The 27,375-nt window shown below is 37.8% G+C and overlaps 1 protein-coding gene across 1 annotated transcript in view; it reads right to left on the reverse strand.

The window, feature by feature from the left end:
• Positions 1-27,375, reverse strand: part of MTHFD1L (methylenetetrahydrofolate dehydrogenase (NADP+ dependent) 1 like) — a 214,189-nt gene that overhangs the window by 53,675 nt on the left and 133,139 nt on the right. The window contains exon 25 of the mRNA XM_027857977.1: positions 5,540-5,647. Coding sequence (XP_027713778.1) covers positions 5,540-5,647 — 108 coding nt within the window. The remainder of the gene's footprint in view (positions 1-5,539; positions 5,648-27,375) is intronic.

Genomic DNA, 27,375 nt, shown 5'->3' on the forward strand with positions numbered 1-27,375 from the left:
TATCTCTCCCCCCCTTCTCTTATCCCCTTCCCTTTCAATTTTCCTGTAGGGCAGGATGGATTTCTGTACTTCCCAGTTGCATGTGAAAACTTTTTTAAACATGTGTTTTTAAAACTTTGGGTTCCAAATTTTCTCCCTTCCTCCCTCCCTACCCACCCTCATTGATAAGGCAAGCAACTAAATATAGGTTATATATGTACAGTTATGCAAAACACTTCCATAGCAGACATGCTGTGAAAAATTAACTCTATTTCCCTTAATCCTATCCCACCCACCCATTTATTCTATTCTTTCTTTTGACCCTGTCCCTCCTCAGAAGTATTTGCTTCTGATTACTCCCTTTCCCAATCTTCCCTCCTGTCTATCATTCCCCTACTCTCTTGTCCCCTTCTCCCACTATTTTCCTGTAGGGTAAGACAGATTTCCACACCCAACTGAGTGTGTATGTTATTCCCTCCTTAAGTCAAATCCTATGAGAATAAGATTCACCAATTCCCTCTCACCTTCCCCATTTCCCCTCCACTGTAAGAGCCTTTTCTTTTGTTTTTTTTTTTTTTTTTTTTGTGGGATAATTTATCCCATTCTACCTCTCCCTTTCTCTTTCTCCTGTATATTCCTCTCTTATCCCTTAATTTTATTCTCCAGATATCACCCCTTCATTTTCAACTCACCCTGTGCCCTCTATCTATCTATCTATCTATATCTTTATATATGTACATATAATTTTTTCCCCTCCAACTACCCTAATACTGACAAAGGTCTCATGAGTTACAAATATCATCTTTCCATGCAGGAATGTAAACAGTTCAACCTCAATAAATCTCTTATGATTTTCTCTTTCCTGTTTGCGTCTTCATGTTCCACTTGAGTCTTGTATTGGAAAGTCAAATTTTCTATTCAACTCTGGTCTTTTCATCAAGAATGCTTGAAAGTCCTCTATTTCACTGAATGACCATTTTTCCCCCTGCAGGATTATACTCAGTTTTGCTGGGTAGGTGATTCTTGGTTGTAATCCTATCTCCTTTGCTCTCCGGAATATTATATTCCATGCCCTGTGGTCCCTTAATGTAGAAGCAGCTAAATCTTGTGTTATCCTGATTGTGTTTCCACAATACTTGAATTGTTTCTTTCTGGCTGCTTGTAATATTTTCTCCTTGACCTGGGAACTCTGGAATTTGGTTACAATATTCCTAGGAGTTTTCCTTCAGGGATCTCTTTCAGGAGGAGATTGATGGATTTTTTCAATTTCTATTTTGCCCTCTGGTTCTAAAATATCAGAACAGTTTTCCTTGATAATTTCTTGAAAGATGATGTCTAGGCTCTTTTTTTGATCATGGCTTTCAGATAGTCCAATAATTTTTAAATTCTCTCTCCTGGATCCATTTTCCAGGTCAGTTGTTTTTCCAATGAGATATTTCACATTGTTTTCTAATTTTTCATTCTTTTGGATTTGTTTTACAGTGTCTTGATTTCTCATAAAGTCACTAGCTTCCAATTGCTCTATTCTAATTTTTAAGGAAGTATTTTCTTCAGTAAGCTTTTGGACTTCCTTTTCCATTTGGCCAATTTTGCTTTTTAGGGCATTCTTCTCTTCACTGGCTTTTTGGACCTCTTTTTCCATTTGGGTTAGGCTATTTTTTAAGGTGATATTTTCTTCAGTATTTTTTGGGGTCTCCTTTAGCAAGCTGTTGACTTGTTTTTTTTGATTTTCTTGCATCACTCTCCGTTCTTCCTCTACTGCTCCTACTTACTTCTCAAAATCCCTTTTGAGCTCTTCCAAGGCCTGGGACTATATTTTTCTGGGAGGCTTTGGATGTAGGAGCTTTGGCTTCGTTGTCTTCTTCTGGTTGTATGTTTTGATCTTGTCACCAAAGTAAGATAATATAGTCTGACTCTTTTTGCACTGCTTACTCATGATCCCGGCCAATTACTTGAGTTTTAAACTCTTTGTTAAGGTAAAAGTCTGCTTCCAATGTGAAGAGTGTACTGTCCCAAGCTTTGGGGGTTTGTACAGCTGTTTTCAGAGGTGCTTCTAGGGACCTGTAAATTTTCAGTTCTTCCAAGGTGGCATGATAAGGGACGAGATGTTTCCTCTCCACAGCCACAACAAGCTTCACCACACCAGCGTTCCTCCTAGCCCCAGGACCACCCCTCAGAACTATGACCCAGATCCAAGCATGGGCAAAGCAAGAGATTCCTGCCTCAGCACTGGCAAAGAGATCCTTGCAATCCCCCTCTGATCAGCCACTTGATTCCCCTTCAGTCTGTGGGCCGGAAGCTCAGGAAAAAGCCGTGGCCCTGGGCCGCGCTCGAGACTTGCGGCTGAGACCTAGCTCCTCTCTCACCGCAGTCACAAGCTTTTCCCACTGACCTTCCATGTCGTCTTCGGCGTTCCTGGGTTGAGAAGTCTGGAAACCACCACAGCTGCCCATGATTCAGTCCTCTCAGGACTGCTCCAGGGCCGCTGTGGCCTGCTTGCCCACACTGAACTGAGCTCCTCTCCCCGCCTGGCACGATATACCTTTCCAATCAACCATCCAGGCTGTCTTTGGCTGGAAATTTGCTTCACTCTGTCTTTTTGTGGGTTCTGCTGCTTTAGAATTTGTTTAGAGCCATTTTTTTAGGTATTTGGAGGGCTTTGGGAGAGAGCTCAAGACAGTCATTGCTTTCCCTCCGAGTGTGTATATTTCTTAAAGAACCAAAATATTTCTCTTCACTTGTTCATTCAACTTGCATTTTAGGAAAAGACCATGATGAATGTCAACACTGTGCTAGGCAAACAGTAGGTGCTCAATAAATACTCTCTGACAGACTGCTACCAGGGTACATATTTTCCTTTCAACCTAATCACTATACATGAAGCTGAGAGCATCTTAATAGCTCATTCTTTTGAGAGCTAAATACTCATTATACAAAGATTTGTGCGAAATGTGTTTGATTTCAGAAAGGAGATCTACTTTCAAAGGTTGTCAATACTCTATTTATAGAAAGGTGATCTGGACAAAGGAATCTTTCAGTAAGAGACTGTTAGTCATGTGCTTACTAATTCTGAATACATCATGAATGCAAAGGGTCCCCACTGTGTTAACTTATGAGTCATGGCTTTTTGATCTGCAGTTACACTCTTAAGAACTAGAATGAGGTCACTCATTAAAACTTCTTATTTTCAAGGACCAAAGGCTAAACTTGAACCAGAGTCCCAAAGGTGAAAGGGGAAGAAGTCACATGTGGTGTCTGACAAAAGTACAGTGTATTTACTCAACCATGGTTTTGATTAAATAGCACATAGTGCCCCTTTTTAGAAATGTTTTACTAATTTATTACAACTCCAAAGTTGACACATAATAACTTTTTAAATCCATTTCCTCAATTGGCCCAGAGAAAGGAAAAAACAAACCAAAAACCTTGCAGACATAGAAAAATTAAAATTTCTTCTAATTAAGCTCAGAATTTTTTTTTCAAAGTTTACTGAGAATTATAAACAGCATTGCCTCTTTAAAAGAGGGCCTGCCCCACTTTTGCAGACTGAGAAGCCTCTTGCCAAGGAGCAGATGAACTGGATGTGATGCATTCCATAGCCCTTGAGATCAATGCAGTCACTCCATCACAGTCACTCTACAGAACAACATGAAAGCAGAATCTCAAGTAGACCAATAAAGTACATAGACCATCCTAAGAATGCTTGATTTGCTGTCAGCATTATGGAATGTGGAAAGTCTTGGGCAAGAATTCTGGCTAAATCCAAGATCTCTGTAGTAACGATTTACATTGATGGTATTAAAAAAAAAAAAAAGACGAATGATGATTAAAATAACAGGGTAAGAAGGAGATAAGAAATCCAAGTACAAAGGCCATGAGATGCAGAACAAAGCGTCTGAGCCTGCCTGTGACTTGTCACATCTTTTTCTTGTATGAGAATACTACATTCTACCAGCCTCTCTAAGGAAAAGAAAAGACACATAGCTTGGCTGACTCTTTTGGGTAATGAGATTGCAAAAGTGTCTGTACGATCACAGAATCCCTGCTAGATTATTAATTCTACTCAACCAAAGGGTCAACCAAGGGACTCTAAATACTGTGGCATGGCGAGTTCCCATGTGACCTGATAGGAGCAGGTGATGCAGGAACTTTTGGGATTAATAAACAAACCAACCAAGAGAATCCTTACTAAATATCATGGTTTCAACGTGCTAGATTCCTATTTATTCATCCCAGTGTAATGCTAACATTTCAGTGTCATAGCCTAGGGGGGTAGTCGGAGCATAAACAATGACTGGCTCTAAAATCAGACTCAATAGATGAAAAGCCAAGGCCAGTGTCAACCTGCTGAGTGACAAAGACTTGATCAGCTATTTTAATTCAGTTTAACAAACATTTATTAAATGCCTACTATGTTAAAGGCACTCTGCTAGGCACTGGGGATACAAAGATTAATAAAAGGATGTAATCTCTGCTCTCATTTGACATAGGGTTGGGACAGGTACAAAAATAACTGTAAGGCAAATCAGAAAATGATTAAGTGCCTAAAAGAAGCCAAATGGAATGACCAAAGATATTTAAGGAGGGTGACTGTCAACTAAACTTTGTGGAGAAGTTAACACCTGAGTTGGACCCTGAAAGAGCGGATCTTGTCAATAGCTGGAAAAGGGTGGGAATGAGGTGTGTTCATTTCAGAAATGGGAGATAACACGTGAAAAAGCAACAAGTTAGAAGAACCTTAGAAAAGCCTAAGATACAGCAAGCAGTCTTACTTGCAAGAAAATACACTAAGCATGGAGCTTATGATGAAATGTCTGACAGGTAGGCGGAAGGCCTTGTATAAGGATGGTTAAGCAGTAAGATGCTAAGGATGGCAGCTGGCATTTATATAGTGCTTTAAGGTTTCAAAGTGCTTTGTGGCATGCTATCTCATTTGATTCTCACAATGACCCTGGAAAGTAGGCACTATTATGGTCGGTCTCCCATGTACAGATGAGGAAACTGAGGCTATCAGAGGTTAAGTTACTTGTCTAGGATCAGGAAGTTAGTAAGAGTTGGAGGTATGGTTTGAATTCATGTTTTTCTGATTTCAAGTCTAGGGTTCTCCATTTCACTACTTAACTGAGGGCTCCATTGAGGCGAGATTGCATAAATTTGTAGGAGACCAAGTAAAGGACACTTTTATAACTTCCTAGCCTTACCCAAATAGGAACAGAGAGGGCAGATGCTAAAGGTTATTTAAGCTGATAATCACCAGAGCAGAAACAACAGAAATTCAGTCACTGGGTTTAGGGATTCAGTTGCAAATTAGTCAGACTTGAAAATATGGATAATATTTTTAGCCATAATTCTATGAGGACCACCTCCTCCTCTTATTTTCAATTTATTCAACATTTTCACCCAAGGATCTGATAGTAGCTTCTTGTTGAAAATGAAAGTAGATTAAAGAAAGTTCAGTTAATATAATCTAGATGGACACCTGCCAATTTCTAGTTTCAAAATTAACGGCCGAGAATTCCTGAGACAAGTTTTTATGACCCCCTCCCCCCGTTATTTTTACCTGTTGTGTGTACCGCTCTATTTTAGACTGTGCCTCAGGAGAAAGCTCAATATCTTGGGCTCCATAGACTTTCTGAGCAATGGTTCTTATTTTTTCAACAATGGGAAGCTGTAAAAAGACAGATGGAAATAAAAAAGTATTAACTGCAACAGGCTGAAAGAATAAACTTTTAGTTTTGTTTTGTATTAAATTAACATGCATTTCTCACGTCCCTCTCCCCCCCTTTTAAAATGATAAAAGAAAAACAAAACCCTAGTAACAAATATTCATAGTCAAACAAGACAAATCCCAGCAGTTCATCATCCCCTTCTCAGGAAAAGGGTATATACATCATTATTACTTCTCTGCATTTCTGTTTGGTCAGTGCATGGATCAAAGTTCTTAAGTCTTTAAAGTTGTTTGTTTTGACAATAATGGGTTTTCCCCCCCATAAACTGTTGTCCTGGTTCTGCTTACTTTACCCTTTATCAGTTCACATGAGTCTTCCCAAGATTATCTGAACCTATCTCTTGTTGTTCAAATATCATAATTTGTTCAGTCATTACTAGGGGTGTGCTACAGCCAGCTTCCAGCTTAAGAACTGCTTTTTAAATTTTCAGTTTGAATATTTACATCTCAGAAATTGACAAATGTTACAAATCAGGGCTTGATTTATTGTTTCATTTAATGTCTAAACTTAAGAAAATGCTATTAATGCAGAATTTAAAGGTATATTGTGCATGCATTTTCTCTTCTGGAGAGTTGATTGTTAAACATTTGACAGCACACTCTCACCTGTACCTCACCTCTTTCCTAGGCCATTCCCCAACTAATGTGAAACCCCTCAGTTTCCAGTTCTTTGCCACACTGAAGAGAGCTGCTGTAAATATTTTTGTACATATGGGTCCTTTTCTTCTTTCTTTGATTTCTTAGTAGAGATATTACAGAGTCAAAAGACATTCATAGTTTAATGACTTATTGGGGAGAAAGAGGGTCTTGTAAATTTTTACTTTTCCCATCAAGCTTATTAACAAGATCCTGAACAACAGCAATGGCAGTACCAGTAAGCTATCTTGGGCCACAGTCTTGACTTTTTCTATAAACTGTTAATTATGTCCTCTCTTAAGGTCATAGGTGAACCAAGAAATGAGCCTTAAAAGCTTAGCCTCTTTGGAGACTGACTAAATAGCTGCCAGTACCAGAAAGTTGTAACTCAGAAATACAGGATGAGCAGATAGTATTTCTTCTGTGCTTTCATAACAGATTATATGAGTCCTCATTAAGTAAAATAGCTATAATTTTCATAGTAAATAAAACTTTCATGAAAAAAGAATATAGGTTTAGTTTATGAACTAAATTTAGAATTGGCTGGAAAAAAAGGAATACAGTAGGACTGAAGGATTAGCCAGTATTGTCAGGTAGTGACAGGCTGTCTCCTTTGGAATACTATGTTGATACTGATCACTTGGTATCTCAGTGGATATAGTACAAAACTTGGAGTCAGGAAGACTTGACTTCAGATCCTGCCTGCTTATTAGCTGTACGAGCCTTGGCAAGTCACTTAACCTTTCTCAGCCTCAGTTTCCTCATCTGTAAAAAGGGAACAATAACTGTACCTACCTCTCAGGGGCTGCTGTGAGGATCAAATGAGATAACATATGTGAAGTGCTATGCAAACCTTAATGGGCTATTTATTTAATTTGCTTGTTGTCCTTTAGTTGTTTCAGTCCTGTCTGACTCTTCATGATCCCATTTGGGTTTTTCTTGGCAGAGATACTGGAGGGGCTTGGCATTCTCTTCTCTAGTTCATTTTACAGAGGAGGAAACTGAGGCAAACAGGGTTAAGTGACTTGCTCAGGGTCACAGAGCTAGTAAGTATCTGAGGTCACATTTGAACTCAGGTCCTCCTGATCCCAGGGTCAGCGCTCTATCCACTTCACTGCCTATCTGCCCAGCTATAATGATATGCTGACTTAAATATACTGCATATGAATATGTGACCTCAGAGCCACAGTGTATAAAAGTCAGTATTCTTTGAATAATAATGCAGAGAACAGGAGAGGCACAGAAGACGGTAGACAGGTAAACACTCACAGAGCTGGCAAATGGTAGACTCTATTGGCTGAACCCAGTTGGGTCCAGTCCAGTCCTCCTTCCCTTATACATATTATGTTACCCCCCTACCCCCCCTGCACACAGTCAAGAGGACAGGGAAAGAGCAAAAAGGAGGGGTCAGAGAGGTAGGAAGAGAATTAGGAGGCAATAGTATTGATGAAGTTGAGTATGTGATGAAGCTAGAATATTTAAAGGAAAGTACAGTAATGATAAAGTAGAAATAATAGGAAGTACAGCAATATTAAACGCTGCAGAGAAAATATGGAAGATGAAGGTTGAACAAAGACACAGGATTGAGTAATCAGAAGGTCACTCATGCCTTGAGAGACAACAGTTTTAGCAAAGAGCAGAAGCCCAGTGGCAAAGGCCTGAAGAGACATACATGCTCCCATCTCTGTGCTTTTGCATCTACCATCCCTGCAATGCACTTCCTTTTCATTTCTGCCTCATAGAACCACTCTCTAGTCAAGCACTAATTTTTTTTAATGTTTTATTGATGTCTTATTTTTGCATTACAAATATTTATAGATTACTCCCACTTCCTGAGAGGTCTGTTACAACAGTTAAGAAAAATTAATACGGTGACCTTGTCTGAAAGTTCATGCAACATTTTACATCTGTATTATTCCACCCACCCATTTAAAAAAATTGACACAAATCTATTTTCTTTCCCTCCCACAGCTCCTCCACCACTGTGGTGGTGCTTGGGGAAGCAAATTTCTTTTAAGTACCATATTCTACATGACATTTTTCCTGATCCCTCAAATTGTTAGTTCCCTTCAACCCAAATTACCTTCATTTGAACTATTTTGTATTTATTCTCTTTTTATCTCTCCTGTATATAGAGTTTTCCACCCCAAATAGAGTATATATATATGTATGTATATATACATGCCTGTATATATACATATGCATACAGGTATGCACATATACACACACAGACATATACACTCTCTATTTGGTGTAGAAGACTCCATATAGAACATAAATATATACATATATAATATAGATGTGTGTATGTGTGTGCATGCATACATACATACATACATACATACATACATACATACATACATAGAGTATACAGAGTCTTCTACTCCAAACAGAACGTAAGTTCCTTGTGGGTAGGGACTGTTTTACTATTGGCTCACGTTCCCTACTCTACATTGGAGCCACACACTTTTGTAGTGCCTTGTTTAATTCTGGGAATGACATTTTAAAGGGGATGACAAACAGGAATACGTGAAGAGAAGGGTGGTGATTAGGAAATCCTGGTAAGGATTGGTTGAAGCATCTAGAAATAGAGATAGCTAGCGAGACTACAGGGTAGACAATGCTCTTTAAATATTCAAAAATATTCTCTCCCATTGGAGAGAAGATTGAACAGATCTGTTCTGCATTGCTCTAGAGAAAGAAATGGGACCAGTAGGTGTAAATTACTGGGAGGAAGATTTTATGCAATATAAAGAACATTCCGGCATCAGAGATGTCCAAGGCTGGAACAAGACTGTTTTGTAAAGCAATGAGTTTTCCATTGATGAAGATATTTAGCAAAGACTACACGACTATCAGGGATTTAGCAGGAGACCATAGGATAACAGAGCTATGTAGAGCTGGAAGAAACATCAAAGGTGTCCTAGTATAAACTTTTCATTTTAAAGAGGCTGAGACCCCAGGTCAGCTAGACAGTAGGTGCCAGAGGGGGATCTGAACTGAGGTCTGACTTGAGAGTCAACGCTTGTCCACTAATACCAACTCCCTATAAGGGTGGGATAACTAAAAAGGTTGGAATTTAGACCAGAAGACCTTTTGGGTCCTTTTAACACACAAAATTTAATGACTTTATGTAGTTGGAGAAAGGAGTTTAATTAAGTCTGCAGACAACAAAAGATTATTCCAGAATGATTTCAACAGTTGTCAAAAATTTTAAGATATCCCAAGTGGTATTAAACATGAGGCAGCGTTTGGAAATCTTTGAAGGAAGTGTTGTCATTCAGTTATGTCCAACTCTTAGTGACCCCGTGGAACATAGCATGCCAATATTATCCATGGGGTTTTCTTGGAAAAGATACTGGAGTGGATTGACATTTCCTTCTCTAGTGGATTAAGGCAAAAGGGGTTAAGTGACTTGCCTAGAGTCACACAGCTAGTAAGTATCTGAGGTCAGAGATCTGAACTTAGGTCTTCTTGACTCCAGGCCCAGCGTTCTACCCACTGATCCACATAGCTGCCTCACTGAGGCAAGTACCTTTCCATAAATACTAGATCATATATGTCAGCAATAACAAGGTAGGACCCTTAATCCTGCAGATGGGCTCTGAAGTGCTTTCCCTCAACGTTATACTTTAGGTTAACAGACATCCTCCACAGTTCAATAAATGCTTGGCAAAGAACCACACTTTGAAATTTAAAAAAGTTAGTAGATGCCTGCTTTTCTGGCAGTAAGAAAAAAAAATCCCTTATTGTACCCCTTCATGGTACAAAAGAAATGGAAAAGAAAACAAGCAGCCTCCATCCCTCATTCATGTTCAAGAACCCACCCTTTCACTGAGAGGCTATAAAATTATAGCAATCTAGTACAACATTATGAGTGATCCTATTAAGAAAAAGGATTACAATGGAAAGGAAAATTTTAAAAAGGAGGTGGTACCATTTCTGATGACATATGAAGAAGGAGGGTCTTTACAGTTCCTACCACACAAAAACAACATGCACCCCAAACCTCAAAACTGAACCCTGCCTCCAATTTCATAGATGAGGAAACAGGCTCACTGGCCATAGTCACACAGGCAACAAGTTGGGTCTCAAGCCTCAGTCTCTTTCCATGACACCACTACCTCTAGCTGCCAAACCCCTGCCATCAGCTACTGAAGTATTACATACCATACCCCATTCCCACATCTGGAAATGAAAAGTCTTGGCAATTTTTCTTAAAATTAGGATCTTTTACAAATCGAACAAAATTAATTATTGTGATTCACATTCCCTCAGGTGTGGATAGTAGCTGGCCAAGGATGAAATGGTAGTGGCTCACATATCCACTCGTGCCCCTCCTTCAATTTCTTCTCTTGACATGACCTTCCTCCCAGCCACCCAAGTTCATAACCTTGGTCATCCTAGACCAGGATTTATTAAACTGCAGCTAGGTGGCCCAGTGGATGGAGCACTGGACATGATTCAAATCTAGCCTCATACACTTACCAGCTATGTGATCCTGGGCAAGTCACTTAAACTCTTGCCTTCTTCAGTCTCCTCATCTGTAAAATTGGAATAATAAGAGAGACAGCACCTACCTTCCACTGTTTTTGTGAGGATCAAATGACATAATATTTATAAAGTGCTTTGTAAACCTTAAAGCACTACATAAATACTATTATCATGAACTTTTAAGAAATGTTTTGGTGACTATATTTCAATATAATTGGTTATCTTTGTAATCCTACATATTTCATGCAATTTAAAACATCCTGAGAAGGGGTCTGTAGGTTTTTCCAGACTGCCAAAGGAGTATGAGACATGAAAAAGGTTAAGAATCCCTGGACTAGACTCTTCCCCTCTCCTATACCTCCTATATTCTAATTAGTTAAGCCTACCACTATATAGCATCTCTTTATTTTTCTGCCTTTTATTCACTTATATGGCTATCATCCTAGTTGAGTCCTCATTACTTTTCTCCTGGATTACTAAAAAAATTTCCTAACTGATTTCCTTGCTTCTAGTCTTTTCTTTATGCAATCCATCCTCCATGCCACTGTCATGCTCGAAAGCCGTCAGTGGGTTCCCTAGTGTCTCCCTGTTAATATACTCAGACTATTATCAGCTTAAGGTCCTTCACAATTCAACTCCAACCCACCTTTCTATTCTTATTCCTCCCCTCCACACACTCTGATTTCTAGCCAAATGAGACCACCGAAATAGCAGCTTCAGAAACCACAGGATTCCTCTTCTGGCCTCTCTACATTTGTATAAAGCCATCCTCCATGCCTCGGATGAAATCACCCCTTGCCTTATCTCCCCTTTCATCCAATCCAGATTCAAGACTGTTCAGATGCTACATCATCCATGAAGTTTTTCTTGCTCCTTCCTCAAAGTCCCTTGGACTTAATTGTATATGTTTGTACCCTGTCTCCCCTCCCCAAATCCTCCCCCCCTTGGACAATAAGCTCCGTTACGGCAGGAGATATTCTTGTTTTGCTCTTCTATTCCCAATGCTTAGTCACAGTATCTGACATGTAAAAGGTGCTCAATGAGAGTTGGTTGAAATGAATCCAGTTTATAATGGTCTCTTTCTTAAAATATCTTGTTTCAAGTCCCCCACCTCCCCAACTAAATGTGTCCTTTTCAAAATGTTTATTTGAAACAGTCTTCAGAACTCCAAATGTGTCAGGCTGATTTAATCTGTTGTTTAATTGGGCTTTGTTTACTAAGGCCAAACCATTGCCATGTACAGGCAACTAACAAGGAAAGGAAATAAGCATTTTTCAAGTACCTACTATGTGCTAAGCACTTTTACAGTATCTCATTTGCTCCTCACAATAACTGTGTGAGGTAGATGCTACTATTACCCTCATTTTACATATGGAGAACTGATACAGAGAATTTTATTAATGAGTTGGGTGGGGAAAGTGAGGAGCAGGGGGAATAGGGGAGATTCACACAGCTAAGAAGTATCTCAGGATGAATTTGAACTCAGTTCTTCCAGACTCCAGACCCAGAGCTCTTTCCACTATGCTTCCAGCTGTCCCTAACAACGCAAGCTGAATGTTAGTTATATGATTATGTGTCTAAGATATGAAACGTACACACACATATATGTAAAGGCATGAGCTAAATTGTAATTCGAAGACTTTCTATGCCTTCTCTACCCCAATCATGCCAGGGCTGCATGGATACGACCAGAGAGTTCCTTACATACCAACGCATTCCACAAGCATGATACCCCTTAACCTGAACCTCACTAGTGCTGAAATAGCTGAAAGCACAGATGATGCTATATTCTTGTCTTCAGGCTCCTTTCCAGGTTTCAACATGCACAATATTATCTACTGAAAGCCGGAGATAATGCAACATAAACATCCCGGACTCAATTCCTGGGAGGAGTGTCCTGAATAGAACATTTTAGTTTGTACAGATAGCAATCTTGGGACTCAAATTCCCTCCCCCACTCCCCTAGACAATGATCGAAAAAGTTTTTCACATTGGTCATACTTGGAAATGAATTTTAAAAACAACAATGCTAGAACACCTTGATTACTATGCCTGTCAGATATAATATAAAGACTAAAAACTGCTCTCATCAAAGCACATGCTGTTGTCTACAAACTAAAACCTTTTGTCACATGGGAGAGAATTTTCTGCTATCTTCTATTCTGGTTTTAGAAAGTACTTATTATCTGTTCTGAATTTAAAAAAAAGAATAAAAGGAAAACGTAAAATATCTATCTATGTAGGCTTTGTCATAGAACCCAGAGTTTATTAATATAACAGTAGATTAAGTCAGTATATCTGACTTATTTGGAATTCAATATGGCACATCTTTGTAGCAATAGATAAACCCAGCTTTACCACAATCAAGCACATTTTTCAGTTCAGTAAATCCTACCTTTCAGAAACTCATGATACACTGAAAAATCCTAGGTTGCTTATTTAATCCCATACAAAATAAAAACTGTCATTTCTTGGTTCTATAAATATGCCCTAATTAGTACTGCTCCATCGAAAAGTCTAGGTTTCCATATCAGTATTATTGCTTGATTTTATATTATTAGTATTATATCACTAGAAAAAATAAAAATTTAAAATACCTCAAAGGACCAACTCAGTCAACTGACACCATGAATTTTAAAAAAATCTGTTATTCAAAGAAAATAGAGATAATAGAATGAAAATGTTTATTTCAAAGCAAAACTATATTTTTGTATAAATTGACATACCTGGTCCTTCTAGCATTAAAATGGGAGGAAAAATGGTGTACGTAGAGGTATGTGGCCAGCCCAGCATGGATGGAAGACCTGAGTTTAAGTCCTGACTCTGACACACCCTAGCTCTGTGAACCTGGCCAATCAAGTTCCTTAGCTTCTCAGTGCTTCAGGCAACTCTAAGTTCCAGATGAGTTTTTGATCTTCATTGGTGGAAGGAATTTCTGTATCATGAGTTTCCCCATGTCAATGAAAAAATTAAAAGCAAAACAAAAAACCCTTACTTTCAGAGGAATTCAGCTAACCTCAAACACCCTCTTCCTTGACTTCTTGATAAAATCTTTAACAGTTTTGTTGGTAAAAGAAAAGCTAAAATTTATATACTTGGGTTACAGTACTGTGGTATCATCCAGGTATCCTAATATCCCTTTGGCTTTTTAACACACATTATTGCTATGATCTTGGCTCTTTCTTGATGAACTGTGAACATCTGAATGCTAATTTTTAAGATTAAGATTTTTATATGATTCTGACAGCTGAGTATCAGGGCACTTGGGTTATGTGAAAACCGAACTGTGAAGAGCAAGCAAATGTCGTCCTGTGTGTTTTCTGCATATTTTAGCCCACTTGGCCCATGACAGATTTGTATCAGTTAAGTAAGCTCAGGGCTAGGGAAAAAGTGTGGCCCTGGAAAATCCTAAGTAGCACGTTGAGCATCTTGATATAGAGTACTGGAGTGGCAGTACCGCTTTCAAAAGTCACCCGAATGCAGGTACTCCTGAATATATGAATGCCCTGTAATGCACATGGCCAGTAGTGGCATGCTATGCTCCATGAGGTCATGAAGAGTCAGACATGACTGAACAACAAGAGTACTTCCTAGAGTACTACTGCGATTCATCTCCTCTCCGTTTCTCAGCTGCCTCACTTCGTAAGCTGTAAGAACAGTTTTATCTCATACAGAAATGGAGGACAAGATGATGATAATTATATTGCAACAAAACTGGAGAAGTTCATTGTCATCAAAAGCGTAGTTTGAGATGAGGAGATAGGAGATCTCAGCTGAGGTAGGTAGATAGCACAGTGGATACAGCACTACACGTGGGAGTCAGGAAGGCCTGGATCTAAATTTAGCCTTAGACATTTACTAGCTATGTGATTCTATGCAAGTCTCTTCACCTCTTTCAACCTCAGTTTCTTTATCTATAAAAAATGAGCACTTACCTCTCAGGGTTATTATGAGGATCAAATGAGATATTTGTAAAGTAATTTGCAAACCCTTAAGCACTAAATACATGCTAATTACTACTATTATCCATCCACTGAAGCCTTGAGACATTGGACCCATTTTACATGTCCATAACTCAATGTTCCTCATTTAAAAAAAAAATGGAGGTAAGACAAAATAACTTCCAAGGTCTCCTTCAGCTCTAACACATTCTATACAAAAAACTAAGTTCTACAAAGAAGTACAAACTTGAGGGGCAGCTAGGTGGTACAGTGGATATGTACCGGCCCTGGAGTCAGGAGGACCTGAGTTCACATCTGGTCTCAGACCAGACACTTGACACTTATTAGCTGTGTAATTTAGGCAAGTCACTTAACCCCAATTGCCTTGTCAAAAAAAAAAAAAAGAGAAAGTACAAACTTGAAAATTAAAATTTATTAAAGCATTACAAGTAATTTGTTGTATTAAAATATCTTGTTCTAGATTTCTGAGAGACCAAACAAGCAAAATGAAATTAACTGATCCCTTTTTTTCAGTTAACTCTTTAGTTGTATGATTTAAGGTAGCTCTGTTAATCAAGAAATTCCAGTAATTCCCTATTTCCTTTAAGACTAATATAAACTCCTTTGTTTGGCATTTAAATATCCTTTCGGCCCCAATCTACCATTCCAGACTGATCATATGTTTATTTGGTTCCCCTCTATGTACTCTTTGTTGTTCAGTTGTGTCCGACTCCTGGTGACCCCATTCGGGATTTTCTTGGTAAAGATACTGGGGTACTGTGCCATTTCCTTCTCCAGCTCATTTTACAAATAAGGAAACTGAGGCAAACAGCAGTAAGTGATTTCCTCAGGGTCACACAGTTAAGTGTCTGAGGATGGATTTGAACTCAGGAAGATGAGTCTTCCTGACTCTAGGCCTAGAATTCTATCTATTGCACCACCTAGCTGTCCCCTGTACTCTATAGTCCTGCTTTTCTTCTAATTTCAGCTACATTGGTTTTGTTTGTGCAAAAAGGTTTAATTTTATGCAATCAAAATTATCCATTTTACCTCTTGTGAACCTTTCTATCTCTTGTTTGGTCATGAACTCTTCCCCTATCCATAGATCTCACAGATAATTTCTTCTATGCTCTCCAAATCAAGAGATCAAGATTCAGAGGAAAAACATACATTTATTAAAGGAACCGGACATTGAGAATTTTCACATATAGGCACAGGGCAATGTGTTTAGAGAAAGAAGACCAGGAAAATTACTCTATAAGGGATCCTGGTACAGTCACTATTTATTTTGCCTCATGTATTATGGCAAATTCAAATTTATAAAATTTTTAATTTATCCAGAAAATTAAGGTGATAAAATTAACCTTTGTTTTGTTGTGGCTAAGATGCTAATGAGAAATGCTTGGCCTTGACATGATTTTCATTTCAAAACAAGAAAATATTCATTTTACAGTAAATTAAAAAAATTAGTTCAGAACACATATCCATCAATTTCTGTAAAATTCTCTACAAGATGAGTTAGACTCATATTTCCATTTTGTAAATGTAAAGATAAGGATAGAGAAATTGTAACCTAACAAGAGTAAGATTAGAAAAAATTTCAGATCAATCTACTGCATGTCAACTTAGAACATACTTTTTCCCAATGAGTATAAAAGGGCTTAAAGGAAGAAATAATTAAAAGAAATCTGTTCTTATAAGATCTGCCTTTAGGGGAAAATAAAATTGGTATAAAATTCTAGAAGAGATGTTTTAAAATTTTTCTAACATTTAAAATACATTATCACAAGGGTAATCTGAAATGAAATGCACATAAAGTTAAAATAAACTTCTGCTATAAATAGATGGGGAGATAGAAGAGGTAGCATAGCTTTATATGGACAAAAATGTTTAAATATGTATGAAATGTTTAAACAGAAGTGATCAGATGATAAACTTATAAGTTAAATGGGAAGCTTCAGACACAATTGTTGCATTTACTTCAGGTCTTTTTATACGTGTCAAAACTGAGGCACATATTTTAAATGTTATAAATACATTACAGATAAATACAATTAACAGAGAACTCCTGGGTATTAAATAAGACTGCAATAAAATAATATTGATGTTCATTTACGACAGATGTGACACAAAGTGCAAAGAGGTTAAATTACACACATACTTTCTAAGGGCTAACATAGCTCTGGAATTGTTACTAAGAACAACAGGTTCCTATAACATTGATCAAAAGCATATATATACATGACTCCAGACCAATCCATTCTAGGCTCACAAAGGTATATGTCTTTGCTTCCAAGAGACTGACCATCAGAAGAAATGACAGCCATGAGCATTAAGTAAGCAATTAACTCTAAGGGTTCCCTAATGAACTTCACCCTCCTTTGGCAACTATAGTTTTACAGAACTGTCTGGATATTGGAGGTAGATTCACTGCCCAGAAATGTACATTTTTTTATCCCAAGTGAAAGATTGTTGTAAAGAAACCACAAATTTAGCCTATTTTATTGCTCAAATATCAATAAAAATATTTATTAATCAACTATCATATGCCAGATACTGTGCATTGTCAATGTAAACCAGCAAGCAAGTAGTTACAATATGGTGAAAGAAATAGTGAAGAGTGGAAAAGGTGGCAGTGACTTGGCTATGATTAGTGAAGTCGTTAATATTTAGTTGATGGTGAGAAGATTATTTTTTATGATAGCTATTATATCTATTTTTTTTTCTTTTTTGGTGAGGCGATTGGGGTTAAGTGACTTGCCCAGGGTCACATAGCTAGTAAGTGTTAAGTGTCTGAGGCTGAATTTGAACTCAGGTCCTCCTGACTCCAAAGCCAGAGCTCTATTCACTGTGCCACCTAGCTGTCCCTTATTATTTCTATTTTTAAAAAACTTCACCATCATTTATTTATTTTCCAACATTTTTCATTTTGAATTCCAAATTCTCTCCTTCTCCACCCCTCCTCCACCCACTGAAAAGTCAAGCAATATGGTATCAATTACACATGTGAAACTATGCAAAACATATTAGCCACATTTGAAAAAAAAGCAAGAAAAATAAAGAAAGTGCTTCAGTTTGCACTAAAAGTTCATCATTTCTCTCTCTGGAGGTAGATAACATGTCTTTTTTTTTTTTTTAATCATGGAATTGTCTTGTATCATTGTATTGATCAGAGTAGCCAAGTCTTTCACAGTTAATCATTATTACAACACTGCTGTTACACTGCATAATGCTCTCCTAGTTCTTCTCACTTTACTTTGCATCAGTTCATATAAGTCTTGCCATGTTTTTCTGAAACCAACCCCCTCATCATTTCCCACAGCACAATAGTATTCCACTACAATCGAAAGCCACAACTTGTTCGGCCATTCCCTAGTTAATGAGCATCAACTTGATTTCCAATTCTTTGCCACCACCAAAGAGCTGGGGTGTGTGTGTGTGTGTGTGTGTGTGTAAATGTATCTATGTATGAGTTGTTTTCCTTTTATCTCTTTGTGATACAGGCCTAGTAGTGCTATTGCTGGACCAATGGTTATGCATGGTTTTATAGCCCTTTGGGCACAGTTCCAAATTGTTTTCCAGAATGGTATGATCAGTTTACAACTCTGCCAATAGTTTATTAGTCTACCTTTTTTTTCTCCCATTCCCTCTAGCATTTGTTATTTCTGACAGGTGTGAGGAGGTATCTCAGAATTGTTTTAATTTGCATTTCTCTAATCAATAGTGATTTGGAGCATTTTTTCATATGACTATAGATAGCTTTGTTTTCTTCTGAAAACTGCCTGTTCATATCTTTTGACCATTTATCAACTGGGAAATGGCTCTTTATTTTTTTTACAAATTTGACTCAGTTCTACATTCAGTATATATTTGAGAAATGAAGCCTTTATCAGAGAAACTTACTACAAAATTTTTTTTGATATTCCTTCATTGTCTATGGTACCTTTTAGCAAAATGATAAGATAATCTCTTTTAATTAGGTCTATTGTCACTTTTGGTTTGTCTGAGATCATGTTCACTACCCTTGCCTTTTTTACTTCTGCCAAAGCATATTAGATTCTGCTCCAGTCCTTTACTTTAACTGTTTGTGTCTTTCTGTTTCTAATGTGTCTCTTGTAAACAACATATTGTTGGATTCTGTATTCTAATCCATTCTATCTGCTTCCGTTTTATGGGTGAGCTCATCCCATTCACATTCACAGCTAATATTGTGTATTTCCCTCCTTCCATTATCTGCTCTCTCTCTCTCCCCCTCTCTCCCCTCCTCAAAAGTCTATTTTGCTTCTGAACACTGCCTCCCTTAATACATCCTCCCCTTTATCGTTCTCCCTTCTCTCCTTTTCTTACCTACTTCTCCTATTTCCCTATTGGGTAAGTTACATTTTTATACACAACTGAGTGCATGCATGCATGTGTTTATATATATAGATATAATCTATATCTATATATATCTATATATACACACACACACTCATCCTTTTTTGAACCAATTCTGAGTAAGAATGAAGTTCAAGCATTACCTGCCACCCTCCCTCTACCTCCATTGTAAAAGTCTTCCTTGAGTGCCTCTTTTATGTGAGAAAATTTCCCCCATTTTATCTCTTCCTTCCCCCTTTTCCAAATGCATCCCTGTTTATCAATCCTTCCCTTTTTCTTTTTAAGATCATTCCACCCATGCCCCTTGTCTATATAAATTCCTTTCAACGGCCCTAATAATGATAACTCTCAGGAGTTACATGTATCATTTTATCATATAGGAATGTAAACATTTTAACTTTATTGAGTCCCTTATGATTGCTCTTTCATGTTTATCTTTTTATGCTTCTCTTGAATCTTCTGTTTGAATGTTCTATTCACCTCTGGTCTTTTCATCAGGAATGCTTGAAAGTCTTCTATTTCATTAAATACCCATTTTTTTTCCTGCTAAAGGATTACATTCAATTTTGCTGTGAAAGTAATTCTTGGTTGTAATCCTAGCTCCTTTGCCTTCCAGAATATCATATTCTAAGCCCTCCATTCCTTTAATGTGGAAGCCACTAAATCCTGTGTGATCTGGACCGTGGCTTCATGATATTTAAATTATTTCTTTATGGCTGCTTGAAGTATTTTCTCTTTGACCTGGGAGTTCTGGAATTTGGCTATAATATTCCTGGGAATTTTCATTTTGGGGTCTCAGGAAGTGATTAATGGATTCTTTCAATTTCCACTTTACCTTCTGGATCCAAGATAATTTTTGAGATATGATGTCTAGGTTCTTTCTTTGATCATGGCTTCCAGGTAGTCTAAAAATTCTTAAATTATCTTCCCTTGATCTATTTTCCAGGTCAATTGTTTTTCCAGTAAGATATGTCACATTTTCTTCTATTTTCCCATTCTTTTGAGTTTATTTTATTGTTTCTAGATGTCTCATGGAGCCATTAGCTTCTCTTTGTCCAATGCTAATTTTTAAGGAATTATTTTCTTCAGTGAGCTTTTGTACCTCTTTTTCCATATGGCCAATTCTGCTTTTTAAGGAGTTCTTTTCTTCAGTGAATTTTTGTATCTCCTCTTCCATTTGTCCAGTTCTACTTTTTAAAGAGTTCTTTTCTTCAGTGAATTTTTTTGTGCCTCTTTGACCAACCTGTTAATGCTCTCTTCATAACTTTATTGTATCACTGTCTTTTCTTTTCCCAATTTTTCCTCTTCCACTCATCTCTCTCTCTTTTTTTTTAAACTATTCCAGGAATTCTTTTTGGGCTTGGGTCCAATTAGCATTTTTATTTGAGGCTTTGTTTGTAGCTGTTTTCAACATTGTCGTCTTCTTCTGATTTTAGGTCTTGGGTCTTCCCGGCCACTAAAGTATCTTTCTATGGTTAAATTCTTTATTGTTTGCTCATTTTTCGAGCCTATTTTTTTACTTTGAACTTTATGTTAAAATTGGGCTCTGCTCACCTGGGGATGGGGAGGCACTATCCCAGGCTTCAAGCTTTTTCACACTGCTGTTTTCAGAACTAGTTCTGGGGGTCTATAAGTTTTTGGTGCTTCCAAGGTGTGATCCTAGGAGAGGAATGGACACTGCTCACTTGGTCTGTGCTCTGATCTTTACCAAAGAAGGGCTCCTGGTTTCTTGCAGCTACATGCATTAGCACTTCTTTCCACTCTGGAACTGCAACCCAGAATTGTATATGGATGTAGAGTTGCCAGTCAGTGCCAGCTGTATCCAGTGCCAGCAAAGGGTTCCCTGATCCCCTCACTGTTCACTGGGCTAAGAGCTCCTGAAACTTCTGCTGCTGTGGCAAAGTTTGTTGTCTCCAGACTTCCATCAGACCTTCACCCTGGTGTTACAGAATTCATCTACCTACCTCTTACATTTTCTTAGGTTGGAAAAATATCTCATTCTGACTTTTTGTTGGTGCTACCTCTCCAAAATTTGATTCGATGCATTATTTTAAAGTTATTTGGAGGGGAATGTTGGGAGAGTTCATCTGGGTAGTTGTCCCTAATCTGCCATCTTGGCTCTGCCTGAGAAGATTCTTTTAATGAACATAAAATAATACTGTATTTCCATTCTGATATGAAGATGAATGTTATAAACTGTCCATGTTCTTGTAAAATGATTTATATTTTGCCACCTGCTTTTTTCATAAAACTATAGATTTATTTTCATGGAAAAAACTTTTGGCCCTAAGACTAAACTAAAAGCCTTTAAAATCACAGATTTAAAAGGGAAGGGTGGGGGAGAGGATAAATTTCAGATAAATTAATGGCAAACATTACATAACTTTAAATACAGCTTTTACTTTTTTTTTAATCCCAACATAAATGCTTCCTTTAAAAATCCTGAGCTTTTTAGCTATTGTTTCTAAAGATATTTTTATCATGTGTTATCTGAATGTTTACACCTATAACTACATTCTGACTGAATAGTTTAAATGCCCACTTTTAGTTTGAAAAATGAATTCTATCACTTTTACAAGAAATCACATTCAAAAATCCATCATCTCAATTTTAGGTCACAAGATGAATGAGTGATAAACAGCTGAGCTGCTTGTAACTGACCTTTCATTCTCCTAGTCTTTCTACCCATGGTACTATTGCAGATGAAGAGATACATTTTTAAACGCTCATAAAATAGTAATCTATTTTTTTTTTCGATTTAAAAGAAAGCACTTCAGTGACATTATAGGACTTCCATGACCAGTAAGGATGTAACAAGAGAATTCCTAACTCAGAAGGCAGTATTCCAAATTTGATAGATACTATTCCCAGGTATAAAACAGGTATTGTCATTTACAAGCTCAAATTACAAGTAGAAAAAGATTTAAAAACATGATTAGTTTTTCTTTTCCCTAGATATTTTTGTAAGTGTTTGGGGAAGCAATAATCAACACTTTTCACTGGGGCATGGTGGAGGGAACAAATTGGTTTTATATAGAGTAATGGAGGAAAGCTTCTACAGCATAGGCTTTAAGAGTAGGAATACTCACTCCAGAAGATCAAAAGAAAAAGAAAAAGAGAGAAAAAAAGAAAAGATTTCCATATATGTAAAAATATTTTACATGAAACCATGAATCCCTGTTTTATACTGTTTTCTTTTTTTTTTTTAAAGTATATAATAAATTCTGCATTTACTTTCAAAACCATCCCACTTTTCTGCACTCCTTCAGCAGGCATTGTTTCCAAAAAGTAGGACAAAGGTGAGTAGGGAGACAGGAAACATTAGATTTGATTCTAGTAGTAGTTTTAGGAAAGGCAGTATGGGCATACTCTTGGAATCAGAAAGATGTTGGTTTAAGTCCTTCTTCTGACACATAATAGCTTTGAGACACCATGCAAGTCACTTAACCTCTTAATGTGTTGGTTAATGCTCTGACTGTAAGTTGTAGAGTGGTTGCTGATCAGTCTCGTTGGAGGGAGTTTCCACAACATCCTTCCCAACATTCCTCCCCAAAAGAATTAGCTTTAGCTCAGAAAAAAGTGAAATAGAAATAAGTGAATGAAGCACTTAGTAGGTAAGAGAGAGAGGTATGGTCATGTAGGTCAGGGTCATACTAATAGAGAACCAAGAAGAAGAGAGAAGTCTGTATTTCCCCCCTTAAAACGTTAATTATAATTATTATAAGAATGTGGTAGTGAGTACATCAAGGGTTACTGAAGCTTTGTAGGAAAAAATAAAAAGAAATATAACAAGAAACATTTTTGGATATGGACAATAAGGGAATTTTTTTTCTTGACTATATGTATTTGTTGTTGTTGTTTTTCCAGTGGGGGACATGAGGAGGGAAAAACTAATGCCTGTTAATTGAAAAAAACTAGAATTTAATTTTAAAAAACAAGAAAGATCATTTCACCATGGGAATTTGGGATTTAATAACAGAAGGGCAGAAGAGAGGAGACCTCTATCCAGGTGGGAGTGGCCAAAATTTAGTGGTTATAAAGGAAATGGATAAGGTTTCCTCTTCCATTTCACTTCTTCCATAAAACTGGTCAGATCTTTGGGATGGGACTGAGATGATTTAGGGGAGAACAATGGGTGGATGAACTGAGATAGTAATTATGATCATAGTATTACAGGATTCAGAGTCAGGTAAGGCCTTGGTTGATCACTCAGAAACAAGTACGAACAAAGAAAAATCTAAGCATCTCCTCTGAGTACAAGTGACAGGCTGAAAGTCAAGAGCACGGAAAATCCTTTCCAAGTAAAGAGACTGAAATCTACAGAGCATTTGCAAAAAATAAGAAGGCCTAAATGATGGATGTATAAGCATTGATGAATCACAGATAAGTAAGAAGACTGAGGAAGGAGCTGGGCAGGATGTCCAAAGGCCCTCCAAAGCGATGGATACCAGTAGTAAAGCGAGTAATTATGTGAACTAAAGTTCTTTCCCCTTTGTGTTTTTCTAATTCCTTTAATAAATATGCAGTATTTGTTTTTCATTTTGAAGTTCCAATTCCAGATGATCTAAGGCCAACTAAAGGTTGAATCTCAAAGCTCAAGCAAAACTTGGCATGTGATCAAGCTGGAAAGATGTAAAAAGCACAAATAACCCTTCAACCACTCCCCATCCCTATAACCTTTCCAAAAGAAAAAAAATTCACCACCAGAAAAAACTAACATTTCCCCCACACAAGAACCTTAAGTGCAAGGGTTCACAAATTGCTGTCTCTGCCTGTGGCCTGAGACTTAGATTTTATTTATTTTCCTCCCTCTCCATCCAACCGGAGCTGTGTTCAAGAGAAATGACTTCAAAAAAAGACCAGGAAATGGATTTAAATAAAAACAAATATGACCCTGCCATACTATCAAGGTCCTACCTTGAAATTTTTCTAGTACCATAAGAAAACAGCAAATACTTTCTGAGTGTATAATTTAGCAAAAAGATTCTGCCATCATTAGCAGGCTTTTGGGATGAGGCTTCTCTTTTACTCAGGAGACAGACTTTCTACTATCTAATTACATGGTCTTCCAATTCCAACCGAGAAAATGGAACAATTCCAAATGTACTGGCATAATTTGGTGATGCCCATGGATTATGAGTGCAGATGGGACAACAGCTTGAAACATGTTCCCATTTTTATAAGATAAGTAAGAATCTTGAAAGACCAGCTCCACTGATTGTGGAAAAAAAAGACATTATCATAGCATAACAAAGTTGCATGGACTTAGAACAATTTAACATGGTTTCTTATTGGTGAAGCCCTAGATAACAATAACAACAGCCAGTGTTTTAAGGTTCATAAAGCTCTTTTCATATGTGTTATTTTATTTGATCTTTCAGCAATCCTGAGGTGGATATTATTATGCCTATTTTGCAGATGAGGAAACTAAGGCTTGCGAAAGGTTAAGTGGCTTGCCCAAGGTCATATAGCTAAAAAGTATCTAAGGTAGAATTTGAACTCAGGACTTCCTAATTAAAAGTCTACTGCTCTATTCATCATACCACCTAGCTGCCTCAGTTAGATCAATCAGTTGTCTTCTGCAGGGAACAAAAAAATGAAGCATGGGCACTTCAGCCCAGATGAGGGAAATGGCTTCTCTCCATATCTACTGGATACTCTGCCTTGCGTTTCTATAGAGATTTTTTCCTATGGAACTTTTTTCCCCTCAGGAAATTGAGAGAACAGTAATTGATACAGATTAAATTTAAAAGTGTGTTTTGCTCACGTCTCTTCCCACCCCCCCATCTACCCTCACACCAATTGTTAAACATCCAGCTAATAAAACACCCTGTTAATAATCCTCCACCAAGATGCTATTCTAATATCTTATTATAGGAGTGACTCTGAATTCTTCAAGGCTTTGCCAGGGAAACATTAGCCCTAACCAAGCTGGATAGGCTTTGAATATGGCCAGAAGACCACCCTAAGGTTTGGAGAAGCTTAGAACCTAAGAGTTGGTTACTATGCAATGGTATATATTTTTTTTTGGTCATAACAATTCATTATGCTATAATTCACATTAAGAGTGTCTTGTGCATCATAGGAACTTACTAAAAATTAGCTGAATGAATCCATCTACTAAAATAGAGAGGGATTGCAAACCCCATCAGTACAGGGAATATACTTGACTAGGATGAAGTCATAGCCTTTTTTAACAGTATGCTAAGAATATGTAACATAGCTAGTTACTGGGTTCTGTCAAATGTAAACTCTTCTTTCAATTGGTTTTCAAGTTTTCTAAGTTACTTATTTTGTTTTGGGAACTACATTTTTTGCATTTAACCTTTATGTCTATTTGGAGAGATGTCTTATTGCACCTGAAGCTAACTCTTATTCGTTCTATATAATTGAATAAGTTCTCCAAATTTATTAGTAATGTACCTGAGGTTTATATATTGCTAGATTTGTGAGGTATATTAATTTACATTTAACCATGGATGACTATCCTATGATCTCTACCCCTCTCCCTCTCAAAAGCAGCCTTTAGGTGGTTTCCCTAATTCCAGATGGGATATCCCTTCTCCAAAGAATAGCACATTGAGTCATCTGGCTGCCCCTTTCTACCTCCTCTGTAATGGCTCAGCTCAATCTCCAAATTCTGGTTTTGGAACAATTAGTAACTTACCCAGTTTATCCAGAAAAGCATCTTAGCAACCACACCCTGAATACCAACAATTTCCTGTGTCTCCCAAGTCTCCTCATGTTTCCTCCTAGGAAGGGAAACCAACCCTACTTTCAGTAATAGGAAACCAAGTGTGGGTGTGGATGTACTAAGGCAGAAGCCATCATACCGCACTAAATAAGAGCTTATGCAGACTGAAGTGTACAGAGACAGTTTAGGCTGACGGGTAGCTCAGCTTACACTGGGAAGCAAAGAGGGGTCTAGAGCAAAGCTCCAAAGACAGGAGGATGGGCTGCTCCAGCAAGCAGAGGAGAAGAGCTTCAAGGTATCTTATTTGTTTTGGGGGGGAGGGCGGCGGCTAGGCAATGGGGTTAAGTGACTTGCCCAGGGTCACACAGCTGAATGATTTAACTGATTTTTTTGGGGGGGGTGAGGTAATTGAGGTTAAGTGACTTGCCCAGGGTCACACAGCTAGTGAGTGTTATGTGTCTGAGGCTGGATTTGAACTCAGGTCCTCCTTACTCCAGGGCAGGTGCTCTATCCACTGCGCCACCTAGCTGCCCCCTTCAAAGCATCTTATGAGCCCCTCTAAAACCCAAGCCAGCCCAGATGGAGCTGCCCAGCATGAAGCTATATCTAGGGGAAAAAATTAAAAAGTGGAAAAAAACAAAGGCTACAAAATGTCATAATCTAGAATCTGGAGTTCTCCAAGCATTACTTTTGTAAGACAGAATTATACAATATAAGGTCTGAGCTCTGGACTTCATTGCATTAAGCAGTTTAGAAATTACAAGGTGCGATTTCGTAGGATCTTGATTATGCAAAGCCGCCTCCTCTCTGTTAATACAAACTACAAGAGGAACCACAGAAAGTTTGAAAGATTAAAAAGTCAGCAGTACTTGGGTTTTTCATAAGCTATGACAGAACTATCCAAGGTACAGATTCCCCCATCTGTTACCCTATCTTACCATACTCAATCTCTCTAAGGGGTGGTGAATAGAAATTGATTAGCAAGTATTGGCTCTTTGTTCCTTGTGTAGGTTGGGCCATGAGGTGGCCACAACAAATAGAACATTGGACTTGGAATCAGAAAAACCTAAGTTTAAATACTGCCTTAGACACCGTGCAAGTCATTTACTTAATCTCACTCAGTCTTAGCATCACCATCTGCAAAATGGGGATCCTATGGTTGTGACAATAAAATGAGAACTAACATATATAAAGTGTTTTGCAAACCTTGGTGCTAATATGTGAAGTGAGGCAGCTAGATGGCTCAGAGGATGGAGCGCTGCGCCTAGAATCAGAAGACCTGAGTTCAAATCTGGCCTCAGACACTAATTAGCTGTGACCCTAGGCTAGTCACTTAACCTCTGTTTGTTTTAATCCACTGGAAAAGGAAATGGCAAACCATTCTAGTATCTTTGCCAAGAAAACCCCACAGATAGTATTGATGTGCTGTGGTCCACAGGTTCATAAAGAATCTGAACAACAAAAAATGCTAGTGATGAAGATGACGGTTACACAGAGGTAGTAGGGTATTAGAGAAGGTAGAATTG

The sequence above is a fragment of the Vombatus ursinus genome, unplaced genomic scaffold (genome assembly GCF_900497805.2).
Source record: "Vombatus ursinus unplaced genomic scaffold, bare-nosed wombat genome assembly UNPS02012602.1, whole genome shotgun sequence".
Lineage (NCBI taxonomy): Eukaryota > Metazoa > Chordata > Mammalia > Diprotodontia > Vombatidae > Vombatus > Vombatus ursinus.